The following is a 13,622-nucleotide window of genomic DNA, read 5'->3' as shown; positions in this document are numbered from 1 at the left end:
CTTTGGATCAGGCAAATTCAGCTTTTTGAAGATAGACAATGGCATCAGATTGATGCTTGCTCCCAAATCGCAAAGGCACTTGTCGAATGACAACTTTCCAATGGTGCAAGGAATGGTGAAGCTACCTGGATCCTTAAGCTTTAGAGGTAACTTTTATTGTAGCACAGCACTGCACTCTTCCGTTAGAGCAACGATATTAAGATTATCCAGTTTCACCTTCCTTGAAAGAATACCTTTCATGAATTTCGCATAACTAGGCATTTGCTCCAGAGCCTCAGCGAAAGATATGTTGATGTGAAATTTCTTGAACATCTCAAGAAACTTACCAAACTGCTTGTCCAGCTTTTGTTTTTGCAATCTCTTAGGAAAAGGTGGTGGAGGATAGAGTTGTTTCTCCACTGTATTACCCTCAGGAAAAGTGTGTTCAACAGTAGTCTTCCTTGATTCCCCCTCTTTCTCCTTTTGCTTTTCTTCTTCATCTGCAATTTCAGCTTCTCCGTCTTTTGCTTTTTCAGCATCAGCAACTTTTCCAAACCCTTAAGGTGACAGCTTTGACTTGCTCCTTAGCTTCCTTCCTGCCTGGTACTTCAATATTGTTGGGAAGTGTTCCAGGTTGACGATTGAGCAAGGCATTGGCTATTTGACCGATTTGATTTTCCAAGGTCTTGATAGAAACAGCCTGACTTTTGCACAACAGCTTTAACTCCTCAAAATCAGCACTAGAAGGTGGAGCTGCACCTCCTTGTTGAGGATATGATTGCCTTTGAGTATATTGCTGAGGTTGCTGGAATCCAGGTGGATTAAACTGTTTACTTGCATCTTGCTGATATTGTGGCGCCCTCCAAACCCGGGTCAGAAGTTTGGGGTCCACACACATACACGCCTTATTTATAACCTACTTATAACAATAATAAAGATAACAATAATATGCAGTGACCCTATTTATCAACTACCACGGATCGCAACAGGTTAAAATATGCACACAAGCCACACATCTACTTATATTACATACTGTTCAAATCCCAACTATTCCAAACTCAAAACTGAGTATTAAACATTATTACAAACTTTTACAGACTTAAATTATCCCAAAAGAACCCTACTAGCTTAGCTCGATCAACCTGAACCCCTAGCTCTCGCGCTGGACTGGGGATCCGCGGTACCAACTGGTTCCTTCTTAACTGGAAAAGAACATAAACAATATCGCACAAATGAGCTAACTAGCTCAGCAAGTCACAATGACAAAACTGAGAATAATGATCATCAAGTGAATATGATTATGATATCAAGTGAACAATGGATTATGATTTAGAATTGGATATTATATTTTCATGTTAAAAACCAAGGTTAGGCTGCTGATCAGTCACGCACTAACCCCGAGCAAAGCACACAGCACTGCTCTAACTATTGGATCCAAGGCACACATTGGCCTAACTTGACCATTATATGGTCTGACCACGAATCTGGTCCACAATTTTATAAAAACAATCCAATTCTAATATAATAACAGAATAAGCAATAATAATTAATAACCAGAATCATTAACAACAATGAGTGTTTAACAATGAAAGGGTTTCAATCCTTGTAAGGATCAATAAGGTAATTTCAAAGCTTTGATGCTGGGTAATGAAAGAATTGGATAACAAAGGAATCAATATTTCAGGGTTTCAAGGATTTGGTCTTTCAAAGCATAAAATACAAAGATTTGAATGTGTAAGCAATCTGGTTCAGTGTTTAATATTTAGTTTGTATGTATTTGTGGAGTAGGATCGTATACTTGAGGTTCGTGTTTGGGTATACAACAATCAATGGTCTAGAAAGAATCAGGTTACAGCTCAAGATCAATAACTGGAATCAAGGTTTAGGGTACAGTGCTTCAAAGCACTTGCAATATCAACAAGACTATCAAGTACTACAATATCTCGAGAAAGTTCAGAACACTTGCCTGGTATTAGCTTACTACACTGCACTCGCTTCCAATCACAATCGTCTTACTCCTCAACTACCTGTTTCCCTTTCCTATGCCTTGCCTCTTCTGCTCACATATCATAAGCATCTATCAATAATCGACTCATTGAGTTCTATTCAACACATACTTCTATCTACCCTTCGTTTTACCCAAATCCGATTAACGGATTGAAAGTTATGCAATAATCAAGTAAACACCGAATATATAGACTGATAGTTAATCAACAAGTCACATATAGCACATAATACATCACGTAATCAATGATATATTATTTATAAAGAAGTCTCGGGTCATAAATAGGCTTTCTGGTATTTAAAGTGATTTTTAAAACATTTTTCGGAATTAAAACGGGTCGTTGGATCAATTTCGGGTTAATAAACAGGGTTCGGTTGGCCAATTCTGGCTCCGAAACAAATTTTATACTAATTATCGAGCCTTGGAAATAATTTAGAATAATATTTTAAAGCTCGAAACTATTTTTCGGAATTTTTAAATCATTTTTAAATAATTAAATCTCATTAAATAATTAACTAAAATAAATTAATAATTAATTAAATCAATTAATCAATTAATTTTCGAATTAATTGACCAATTAATCAATTAAAATTTAACTGAAATTAATAAACTAATTAATTCAGATTTATTTTTGAATAAAAAAATAATTTCAGAATTAAAATACTAATTTTTAGAATTTTCAGAAATTAAAAATGAATTTTTATAATAAAAATAAATAGGAAATATGATTTTTAAACATTTTTAAAAAAAGAATCCTAAATTTGCAAAGTCTGGAAACTTCAGGGACCAAACTGCATCGTTTTCAAAATTATAGGTACTAAACTGTAATTTTCCAGCCCCGTCGCCGGAAAATACAGGGGTGGCCGGAGAACACGTTCCCGGCGTACTCACCCCACCAACATCTCCAAATCACATATATATTTCACCAGGAACTCAACCATACCAACAAATCATTATAATCATCCTTGAGTTGGCCGAAATTTGGCCGTGAAGTTTGCCAGTTTCCGGCGAACTTCGGAAAATTTCAAAAGACAACTCCCTTCTCTACAGACCTCGGTGATTTATGAAACTTATACGACTAGATTGCAAATTTCACAGAGAATACAATCCACTATACCACAACATTAATCTATTCCAGAATAAGAAACCCCCAAATTTCAATTAAGAACATTCATTCGGGTTATAAACCCTAATTTTAAAATTCGAAAATCAAACTCAATTTTGAACATGTTATTGAACTCCAAATCAGACGTGTAATATATCAAAATCACTAGGAAAACAAGCTCTACAACATGCAATCATCAAATCATACAAACAATCATCCGAACAAAAATTTATATTTTTAATAAATTTAATTCGAAAATAAATAAAATTATAGAAAATAAACCTTAATTTCTGCAGTAAAACAAAGCTCAGAATCTGGTAGAACACTTCAAATCCTTCGTTTTGGTTACTCAAGCTTTGAAAACAGAGATTGGTAACGCCTTCGTTTTGCTGTTTAATTCTTAGAACAGTTTAAGTAATTAGGGTTTTTCTCTGAAAATTATAAAATTAACTATCTGCAAATGATTTTGATACGAAATAAAATACGGTAAAAGGCTATTTATAATTACGGAAAATTAGTATCCCGTTGGATCATTCCGGATATAAAATGGTACGTTTATTTATAAAAACTGATCCAAACGGTATCGGGTTTCGGGATAATTATCCAAATCAGTACAATTTGTACTGCGGTCTTGGTCTCAGCGCCTGGTTACACGTACTACGAAGTGATAATTGGGATAGTTTAATAAAAAGCTCCCGTTTATCGAAAATACGGGTTTTATTGATTTACCGAAACGAATATTATATCGAAAATGTTGCGCCGGGACCCGCGCAGAACAAACCATACGCCGGATCAAAAAAGTCGAAACATGGAATATGCTCGGAATATTACAATTAGGTTAGGAAGGAGTTCTCGGAAGAGTTTCGGGTTCTAAAAACGTAACAACGGATGACGTCGATTGGTTCCCGTTTTTATAAAATAGATTTTAAATACTCGGAAAAAGATTTTATAAATTTCATATGATCCTTATAAATCCATAAATCAACATAAAAATAATTAGGAAGATATGACAATTATCTATGTTTTATTTTGGACATATAAAAATTAAAATACTCAATTAATATTATTTTTGAATATCCAAGTACAGATAACACTTAACAATTAACTCACAGAATAGATACTGAACACAAATAATAATTATTTAATAGCAAAAATAATTACACGATATATCCCGGATATTACAGATATGGTTGCTGAACAACATTCTGATTATTGCTCCAGCTGAAATTGGGATGATTTCTGTTATAAGGATGATAAGTAGCTGGCACAGACTGCTGCGATCGCTGATAATTGTTCACATACTGAACATATTCATTAACAAGTGAACACTGATCCGTAGCATGAGAGCCTGCACAAAGCTCACAGACAATAGCTATTTGATTGACTCTATAGTTGGCTAAAGAATCGACCTTCATAGACAGCGCTTGGAGCTACGCTGCAATAGCTGTAGCTGCATCAACTTCCAGAATACCTGCTACCTTCTCATGCATCATCCTTTGAGTTGGGTTTTGATACTCGTTTGCAGCCATAGTTTCAATAAGATTATAGGTTTCAGTATAGCTTTTGGCCCACAAAACGCCTCCAGAAGTTGCATCGAGCATGGGCCTAGATTGGGCCCCCAAACCATTGTAGAACCCAGTATTCACCATCCAGTCAGGCATACCATGATGTGGACACTTTCTCAATATCTCCTTGTAGCGCTCCCAAGCTTCGCACATAGATTCTCCTTGTTGCTGCGCAAACTGAGTAAGAGCACTCCTCATAGCTGCAGTCTTGGCCATTGGATAGAACTTCACCAGAAACTTTTGTGCGAGATCTTCCCAAGTAGTGATGGACCCAGCTGGTAAAGAATGTAACCAATCCTTAGCTTTGTCCCTCAGAGAGAATGGAAAAAGCCTCAGCTTGATAGCCTCATCAGTAACACCATTATATTTGAAAGTACTACAGATCTCGACAAAATTCCTGATATGCATGTTGGGATCTTCAGTCGCAGCACCTCCGAAAGAAACAGAATTATGCACCATGTGAATAGTGCTCGTCTTGATTTCAAAAGTATAGGCCGAGAAAAGTCCATCAGAGCTGGATCAGCTGGAACTATACGATCACCCATTATTACAGGTTCTTTCTTCTCACTCTTTGTATCGGAATCTTCAAAAACTATCTTCTCCAGAAAGTCAAAAGCTGAATCTGTCTCCTCAGCCGTATCTAGATTTCTCTTGCGGGTGCGAGAACGTGTTTGCATAAACGCTCACTAGAGTACCTGAAATACAACCGGAAGTTATAAGTAACAAGTCTTAATCAATAAATCCTAATGACCACTGATGGCAAGTACATAAACTAAACAAATTAACACCGAGTCCCCGGCAGCGGCGCCAAAAACTTGTTAGGGCACAAAGCATGCGCTAATTAAATCATATACGCATTCGCAAGTAATATAGAATGATTTCTAGTTCGTTCCCACAACGACTCTAATTAATTATATTTAATTAACATTTACTCACCAACATATGATTACTCTTCAATGTCAAGATAATAACAATTAGGGTTGATTAACTAATATTAACTATGAGAATTAAATACTTAAATTATCAATATTAAACACACATGAGATCATAACTTCATTAATACTTCATTCAATAGTTATTGTTATTACCCTTAGCATGTAATGGTGATGATATTAATCGAACAACACTAAACTGATAAACGTCAACTTTCGTTATACGAATACCATTCTACCAAGCATCCACAATTAAGATAGAAGTTGAATAGGCATCAATTATATTGAGACCCTATATGTCTATAGAATTTGACCACATAACGATTTACGCACAAGTTATTCATTATGATTACGCGGGGCAAGTAAAACGGTTAGAGTTACCCACTAATCATGCATACAATACATGAACCTATGCTAGCATGGCAAGTTCTAAATCTCAAGATTCACTGTCGCTTCACAAGAGATTAACACGCTATATTATATGTTCGCGACGCACATAAGATGAATAAGCACAACTTATGCTAGATATCATACAATCATCACATACCAATGTATTAAACAATTAACTAAAGAAATCCATAGTAAATCCGCTATGACCCCATGATCACGATTAGCCCATGATAGAACTCATCGTCACCATGGGTTCATACGAAAACATGATATAAACACAACGATATAAACTAATAAAAATACTTAATAAAAATAGAGTACGTCACAAGAGTATTAAGGTTCAAAGAGTAAAGAAAACTAGCATCCACTGTTACAATGAATTAAAAGAATCATAAGATAAACGTATGCTTCCTCTTCTTCGTTGTTGCGTGCTAAAACGGTCTTTTTAATCTTCTCTCCTTGTTACTTATTCCTTGCTTGTTGTAAAAACGTCTCCCAAATAGGTTTATATAAGAGTCCACAAGAAACAGCGCTGTCAGAAGCCCGATAGAACTCGAATTAGAAAATCCAGAATTAAAATTCCCGCACCCAGGCGGCAGCCTCCAATCTCCATGCGGGCGCCTCCTGGCAGGCGGTCTCCTGCTCCTTCTAGGCGGGCGCCTGCAACCTTTCTGGAAAAATAATATTTTTGCTTTTGATTTTGCTGATTTCTTCGCACAACTCCCCGCAACTGATACCAAGCACTTGCCTAGTGTTATTTTGATGAATTCTCCCTGTATAAGCAAATTATACCCTGAAATGCAAAAATACTAGAAAAACGCATTAAATACACAAAATACTCGATTTCAAGACATCAATTCAAGTCGTTCTGAAACGCTCTAAGTGGTATAAAATGCCACTTATCATGCGCGCAATGAGTGACACTTGGAATGCGTTCTCATCCGAAAGAGCTTTCTGAGGTACTTTGAATCACTCAAAATGACTAAGATATGGATGAGATATGATCATCCAAAGTTAGTCTCTTAGTAGTGAAAATTTTTGGAAGAAATGAAAGTCCCGCATTAATTTTACAAAGGAGCATACATATCTTTATATAGTAAAATACTTATGTAGTGTTCAAATGTGTTACTTATGTATTGCTCCAACATCTACGTGCGCGCACAGGGGGTGCATATCTAGGGCTTTCGAGGGACAATACGAGACTTGCGAAGCCTTCGAGCTTGCCCGCATGTGCGATGTGCGGACACAAATGTAGCAGAAAATTGGCTCGAATAATCACGGACTAGTTTTGCTAAATTTATTTAATTTCCACTAGGTTTGGGCTTTTAAATTTTAATTCATTTTGACTACGTATTATTATAATTGATTTGACGTAATAATAATCTGATTCAGTTACAGATTTGTTTATTAATCGACTGATTACTTAACGTGGTTTAATTATTTACGCCTGGAGTAGCGCACACGTTTACTCGAGCCTATATAATATCGTATCAGGTTTAGGGTTATTCATTCATTTGATATACAATACACAGCCGCCTCTTAAACACAAACCCTGCCCTCTCTTTATACCGGTGGTAGATTTTTGCTCCGTTCTAGTTCACCGAAGGTGCGGTTCGCGTAACATCGCCGTATTCTCGATTTATCCTTGGAGGCTAATGACTCGTACATACAATGAGCGTCGTAATAGCTTTAAGGAGACAGTTATACGACTGGACTCGAGAACTTCTCCTTCATATCTTTTTTGTTAATTTCTATTATTCGCACACACTTATTATATATATTAATCGCAGATTGTGATAACAAAGATTTTACTATAAAATTGATTCATGATGGAGTGATGCAGTATAATTCTAAGAAATATGTAATGGCAAGGTTGATTGTTTTGACAATTGTAATGGTGTTAAAAATGAGTTTACTATAATTGAACTCGATGATGAAAGAAGTAGAAGACTATGGAGAGTTTCATACCTATTGATATAGGTTGCCTAATACTATCATGAATGTAGGGTATTTTGAGTAAGAGAAGGATGAAGATGTACCGCTCATGTGCCAACTTATAGTAAATAAAGATCTTGAGTTTGAAAGATATGTAGAGGTATTAGCATATGTGATTTCACCAATTTCCACGTCATAAATGAAAATGAATACACAACTTAAAGCTGATGCAGAGTTTATTGAGGCTACTCCTAGGCAGCCGTTAGCTGATAAAGACATGTGTAATGAAAATTACTACATATTACACAATATGAAGAACACGTAATAAGAGTTGAGGAAGATTTTAGAGAGGCCTTTAGATCCGAGAGGGATGAAGTTGATAAAAATTTTGGGACAGAGGGAGTGATAGATAAAGGGCTAAAAACATTTTGTGATTTGGTTGTTTCTACATTGGATAATGCGATACACCTGCTCAATCAGGGACGGAGGCTGGCCCGCGGGTGCGGCCGCCACCCAAACTCGTATAATCGTTAAATTAATATTAAAATTTGTGAAAAAAAAATTATATAATTATATATTTAGTAGTAAAAAGAAATATTTTTAATTTTCGCCCCCTGAAAAATATATAAATTTTATAAATTTAGTATTAGTATTAGTGATGTTTAGGATAGGTATGAATTTAGATACACGAATTCAAGTATATTTGTATATTAAAATTGTTAAAAATAATATTTATTAATTTATTTAATGTATAATAAATTAAAAAAATATATTAATTACTCGGAAAAAAATATTCGCCACCCCAAGCTGGGATTTCTGGCTCCGTTCCTGTGCTCAATAATGTTAATTTTGATTTTAGGAAGAGATAATGTTATTTTATTATTATTTATTAATTTTCTTAACGTCTAATGATAATAATACCCTTTCAAGTTACAAATTTTACGGTGTTAGCTATCAGTTTAGGATCTTGGGTTTCATTTTGACTGTCATTTGAAACTTGAGGAATGTATATGTTCTTTGACAGTATGTATATCAAAACTCATTTATTTGTATTTAGCTCAATTCAAAAATAAACTTCTGATATCACATGCGAAGATATCAGTTATAAATTACACATACATCAATATTTTCATTACTAAAAAATGACTCCTATTGAGCTGGTCTGTTTTTATTAAATTTTACTTTGAAATATTAATAAGAAATTTTTGATTAAAGCGAAGAAATGGCTGGTAAAATATTATTATATAGCACTGAACATCTTGCATAGAAATAAATTTGTAATTTAAAGGTAGCATTATGCTTTATCTTACAAAAATATAAAATATTTAACTTAACAGAGTTCACGGTGTTCAAAGTTAGGTAGCTACTATACTACAAAAATGGAGAGACCTTTTGCATAAAACAAAATTTGAGCCATGCAAGCTTTGAAACTTTTATCCTCTTTTTCTGCCTTTAATATGTTTTATGATCTCACACAATTGAATGACCCTTAACTCCAGAATTCCTGGTCATTTTTGTGTCATCACTTGATCTATATACTAACTTACATAATAATCTAAACAAATTAAACTAGTTTGATACAATATATACATACACATTGACATTCCCAATCATTCCATTTTACCCAATTGGTGACTAATCTAACTAGTTACATAAGTAATTTAAGTTAATACTAGCACCGTTTTAAAAGCCTACATCTTCCCCCACTCCAACTTCATGTGTAGTACACCTACATTAATTCTCCCACAAAATTATTAAAGCTCAACACCTCTCCCCTTTCTATTCTTTTAACCTCCCATGCTCCCAACACTCTCATTCTCTCAACTCTCTCTCTCTCTCCCTCTCTCTCTCCCTATCTACACATATATATACATATACATATCAAGTGCAAGAAGTACAACAAACACACTAGTCAGATAGATCACAAAGATATATATCAGAAGACAGAGTTACATATATAGAAATGGGAACAGGAACATATAGTGAAAATCATCATCAGCAGCACAAGAACTTGTATCATCACAGAAATGGAAACCCTGCAGCTTCTTCATCATCTACCAACAAAACATTCCTACCAATATTATGCAGAGTTTCCGTCAAAGACACTATAGCACACCATCCAAGAACCATCTGCCCCAAAAAAGATGACCCTTCTTCTCCAAGAGTAAGCTGCATGGGCCAAGTCAAACATCACCATCACCACCTCACCCCATCTTCCACCACTTGTACCATCAAACACCACCACAGAATAGTGTCCGAAAAGCCTCGAAAAAGTACAAATTATAATCAACCAATACTGATGGATCAAAGAAGAAGAAGACAATTATGCAACAAGTTTGCTACACATAATAATAATAATATTCATGACAAGAATTCATGTGGTGTAGTTGTTCCGGTTCTTAACATGGCTGAGCTAGATCCTCCCTTGCCGGTGATGAAGAGGCTACCGCAATCGTGCGGCGGTGATAGCGAACCCGTGAGTCTATGGAAAAGAAGATCTAGAGGGGGTGGACTTGCAAATATACAAATTCCAACATTTCAATGTACTTACCCAATTCGGAAAACATCTGTTCAACTTCGGCCGTCAACCTGATCAGCCCTAGTTGTGCATGTTTAAATTTAAGTCAAGATGATTATAGTGGCAATTACTAGAGATGATTATTTATTTTTTATAATTTGCTTTGAAACTTAGGAAGGAAGACATACAGGGGAGGAAGACATACAGGGGAGGAACGGGTGGACCGAAGGGAGCCCCGCCTGAATAACCCAAAATTTTAATATAAAATTTTAAAATTTACTATCAAAAATTTTTTTGGTCCCCTAAATTTTAAAAAAAAAATTGAAATTGAAAATTGATTATACAAAATTTTATTGATTTTGTTAATTATTTCATTCAAAATAATTTTGATTAGAAGGAAATTATGAAATTTGTTCATTAATCTTAATAATTAATAAATAAACATATAAGATAAAGATAGTACAATTTGAAATAAAAAAAATGCTTAAAACTAAAATCTAAAAACAGAACATACTTGTTCAGTTGTTCTGCTCCGGTCCCAAAACCCCCAATACACACTATACATACAAGTTACAAAATTACAATCCCTAATATCATCTCACTTTATCTACTCTACATTTGCATCTAATCCGTAAATATGAGTAAGAGAAAAGAGATTACATCATATTTTCAACACAAGAAGAAGCAAACAACTACTTGTGAAGATGAAGAACCTTCTGCCGCCTCAATTGAAGTCACTGGAGATGGAGTTGAGCCTCTGATTTTTGGTGGGATAAATAGAAACTCCGAGCAAAATCCTCAAGATCTAGAGATTGTTAATGAAGGTATTGATTCTGAGAACACTGATGAAATTATTGATTTCAATTCGTTAATACGTGATCCTGGTTTTACGTGTGGTTAAGGAGATAATGGCTATTACTGATCTACTTTGTCGAGCATTACAACAAAAGTCTCAAGATATTTTAAATGTCATGCATCTGATTTCTACTACAAAGATGTTGATTCAAAAATTGAGAAGTGATGGTTGGGAGAGTCTCTTAGAAAATGTGAGATCATTTTGTGAACGACATACTATCTTAATTCCAAATATGAATGCTCCCTACTTTGATGTGCTTAAATATCTTCGTCGACAAGGAAAACAAAAGCAAATGGTGACAATGGAATATCATTACCGAGTAGAAATATTTACAGCTGCCATAGATCAATAATTACAGGAGCTAAATAATAGATTCAGTGAACAAATGAGGGAGCTTCTCATTTTAAGTGCATCACTAAATCCTAGGGATGGTTACAGGTCTTTCAACATAGAGAACATTTGCAAGTTAGCTGAAAAGTTTTATCCAGAAGATTTTTTGGGAGATGAAAAAATCCATCTACATTGTGAACTACAACATTATGGGTTAGATGTTCCGTTTCATCCAGATTTGAAGAATCTGTCTACTCTTGGTGATTTATGTCATGGATTGGTAACCACAGGGAAAACTGACATGTATCCATTAGTTGATAGACTATTAAGGTTTGTCTTGACTCTTCCAGCATCTACTGCAACATTTGAACGAGCTTTTTCTGCTATGAAAATTGTGAAAACAAGTCTTCGCAATCGAATGTAAGATGAATTTCTTAGGGATTATTTGATAGTGTATATTGAAAAGGAGATTGCGGAGACCATTTCTGCCGAAAAGATTATTGATTCTTTTTATTTGATCAAAAAAAGACGTGCACATCTCAAATAAATCGGTATATTTTCTATTTTTATTTATTTTGGTTCCCATGTTAGATTCCTGGTTCCACCCCTGAAGACATAGACAAACAGACTCAGGGGCGGACCGAGGGGCTGTAAATTTCTATAATGGCAAAATTTCACATGTTATGATATTGTATGATGATTTAGCCTGGTTAATCTTATTCTTTTACCCCGTTAATCTTCACATAATCTAGAACATCACTAAATCAGACGTACAAGTAGGTACTTGTATTTGTGTATCAGGTGTTTAAGCTTTCTTAAGAAAAATAATTATTTTAATGTTAATTATATATATATATATTTATCACTTAAGATTAAAAATAGTCTATTAGTATTTATTTTTTTTCAGAAAATTGAGAATTTAGCTCAACTCAATAAATTATTTAAACATCTATTTTAATTTTTCAACATGTAAATTTATATATAAAAAATTAAAAAATAATGTTAAAATTAAATTTTATGTATAATTTTATTTTTTATATTGATGAAAAAAATTTAAGAGCCAATTTTTTATTAAGCCCCATACAATTAAATATCCTAAGTCTGCCACTGCAAATAGTGACAAAATCATATCGGGTCACCCCACGCTCTGGACCTTCAAAAATTTTAATTTAGAAAAATTCAAATTTGGAAAAATCTTGTAAATAAATTATATAATTTTTTTAGTTTCGTTGGGTTTTTTTGAACCCCTTGTGATACGTTTAAAGAAGTATTTAATTTTTTTTAAAATATCGACTCCCAAATTACATGTTTATCTTCAGTTTTGTTTATAAAATTTGTTTATCTTCAGTTTTTTTTTTTTTTGAAATTTGTTTATATTCGGTTTATAACACTAATATATAAGGTGTATGAATAAAAAGTAATTATTGTGGGTAGGAAATGTTGATCATCTTAAGTTTGGTGTATAATTATAGCAAACGGCACACCAAGAAAGACCTACTAACTAACTGTAAGCTGTCATCGGCAATTAACACGTTAAACAGTGTGGTCTGAAAAGGGCATATAATTTGAATGTATCTAACAAGTCAAATTTTAAAGGAGTAGAGTATAACATAACACACTGGCGCACACATTTCACATTAACTAGCAGCTTTTATGACTGCTTGCCTTCGCTTGTTCCCAGACTTAATTGACGAATATCAACTCTGTACATGCACGTAAAAACTCAGTTCTATGAACCATTGTTGTACAACTATCGTCTATTTTAGCTGTCAGAAATTGTTCTCATGAGATGCGTTTATATGCATTTTTTGTGTAACATGCCCTTCTAATTCCTTTTTATTAAAAACAAATGAAAATGTCTCATGGGATAAGTTTATATATACTATAAATTTTGTAACGCACGCATTTCTAATCCTTTTTTTTGATAACTAATTTGGGCATATCAGTAAAATTACATAACAATGATCCAAGCTAGGCTAGGACTTTAAATTAAGTGGATGTTGGAAT

At 34.2% G+C, this 13,622-nt stretch overlaps 1 protein-coding gene and 1 non-coding gene across 2 annotated transcripts; both read left to right on the top strand.

The window, feature by feature from the left end:
• Positions 1-4,748: 4,748 nt before the first annotated feature.
• LOC141700699 (small nucleolar RNA R71) lies at positions 4,749-4,855 on the top strand. Its single transcript, XR_012566462.1, has one exon. It is a non-coding gene; the product is annotated as a small nucleolar RNA R71 (small nucleolar RNA).
• Positions 4,856-11,670: 6,815 nt separating this feature from the next.
• On the top strand, positions 11,671-12,039 carry LOC141700695 (uncharacterized). Its single transcript, XM_074504399.1, has one exon. The coding sequence runs from the start codon at positions 11,671-11,673 to the stop codon at positions 12,037-12,039; it is 369 nt and encodes a 122-aa protein (XP_074360500.1).
• The last annotated feature ends 1,583 nt before the right edge of the window (positions 12,040-13,622 follow it).

The sequence above is a fragment of the Apium graveolens genome, unplaced genomic scaffold (genome assembly GCF_009905375.1).
Source record: "Apium graveolens cultivar Ventura unplaced genomic scaffold, ASM990537v1 ctg278, whole genome shotgun sequence".
NCBI lineage: Eukaryota > Viridiplantae > Streptophyta > Magnoliopsida > Apiales > Apiaceae > Apium > Apium graveolens.
This window is presented reverse-complemented; position numbering and strand designations above follow the sequence as displayed.

Excerpts from the sequence above, each read along its gene's own strand:
- LOC141700695 (XM_074504399.1), top strand. The coding sequence starts at position 11,671 with ATGAGGGAGCTTCTCATTTTAAGTGCATCACTAAATCCTAGGGATGGT.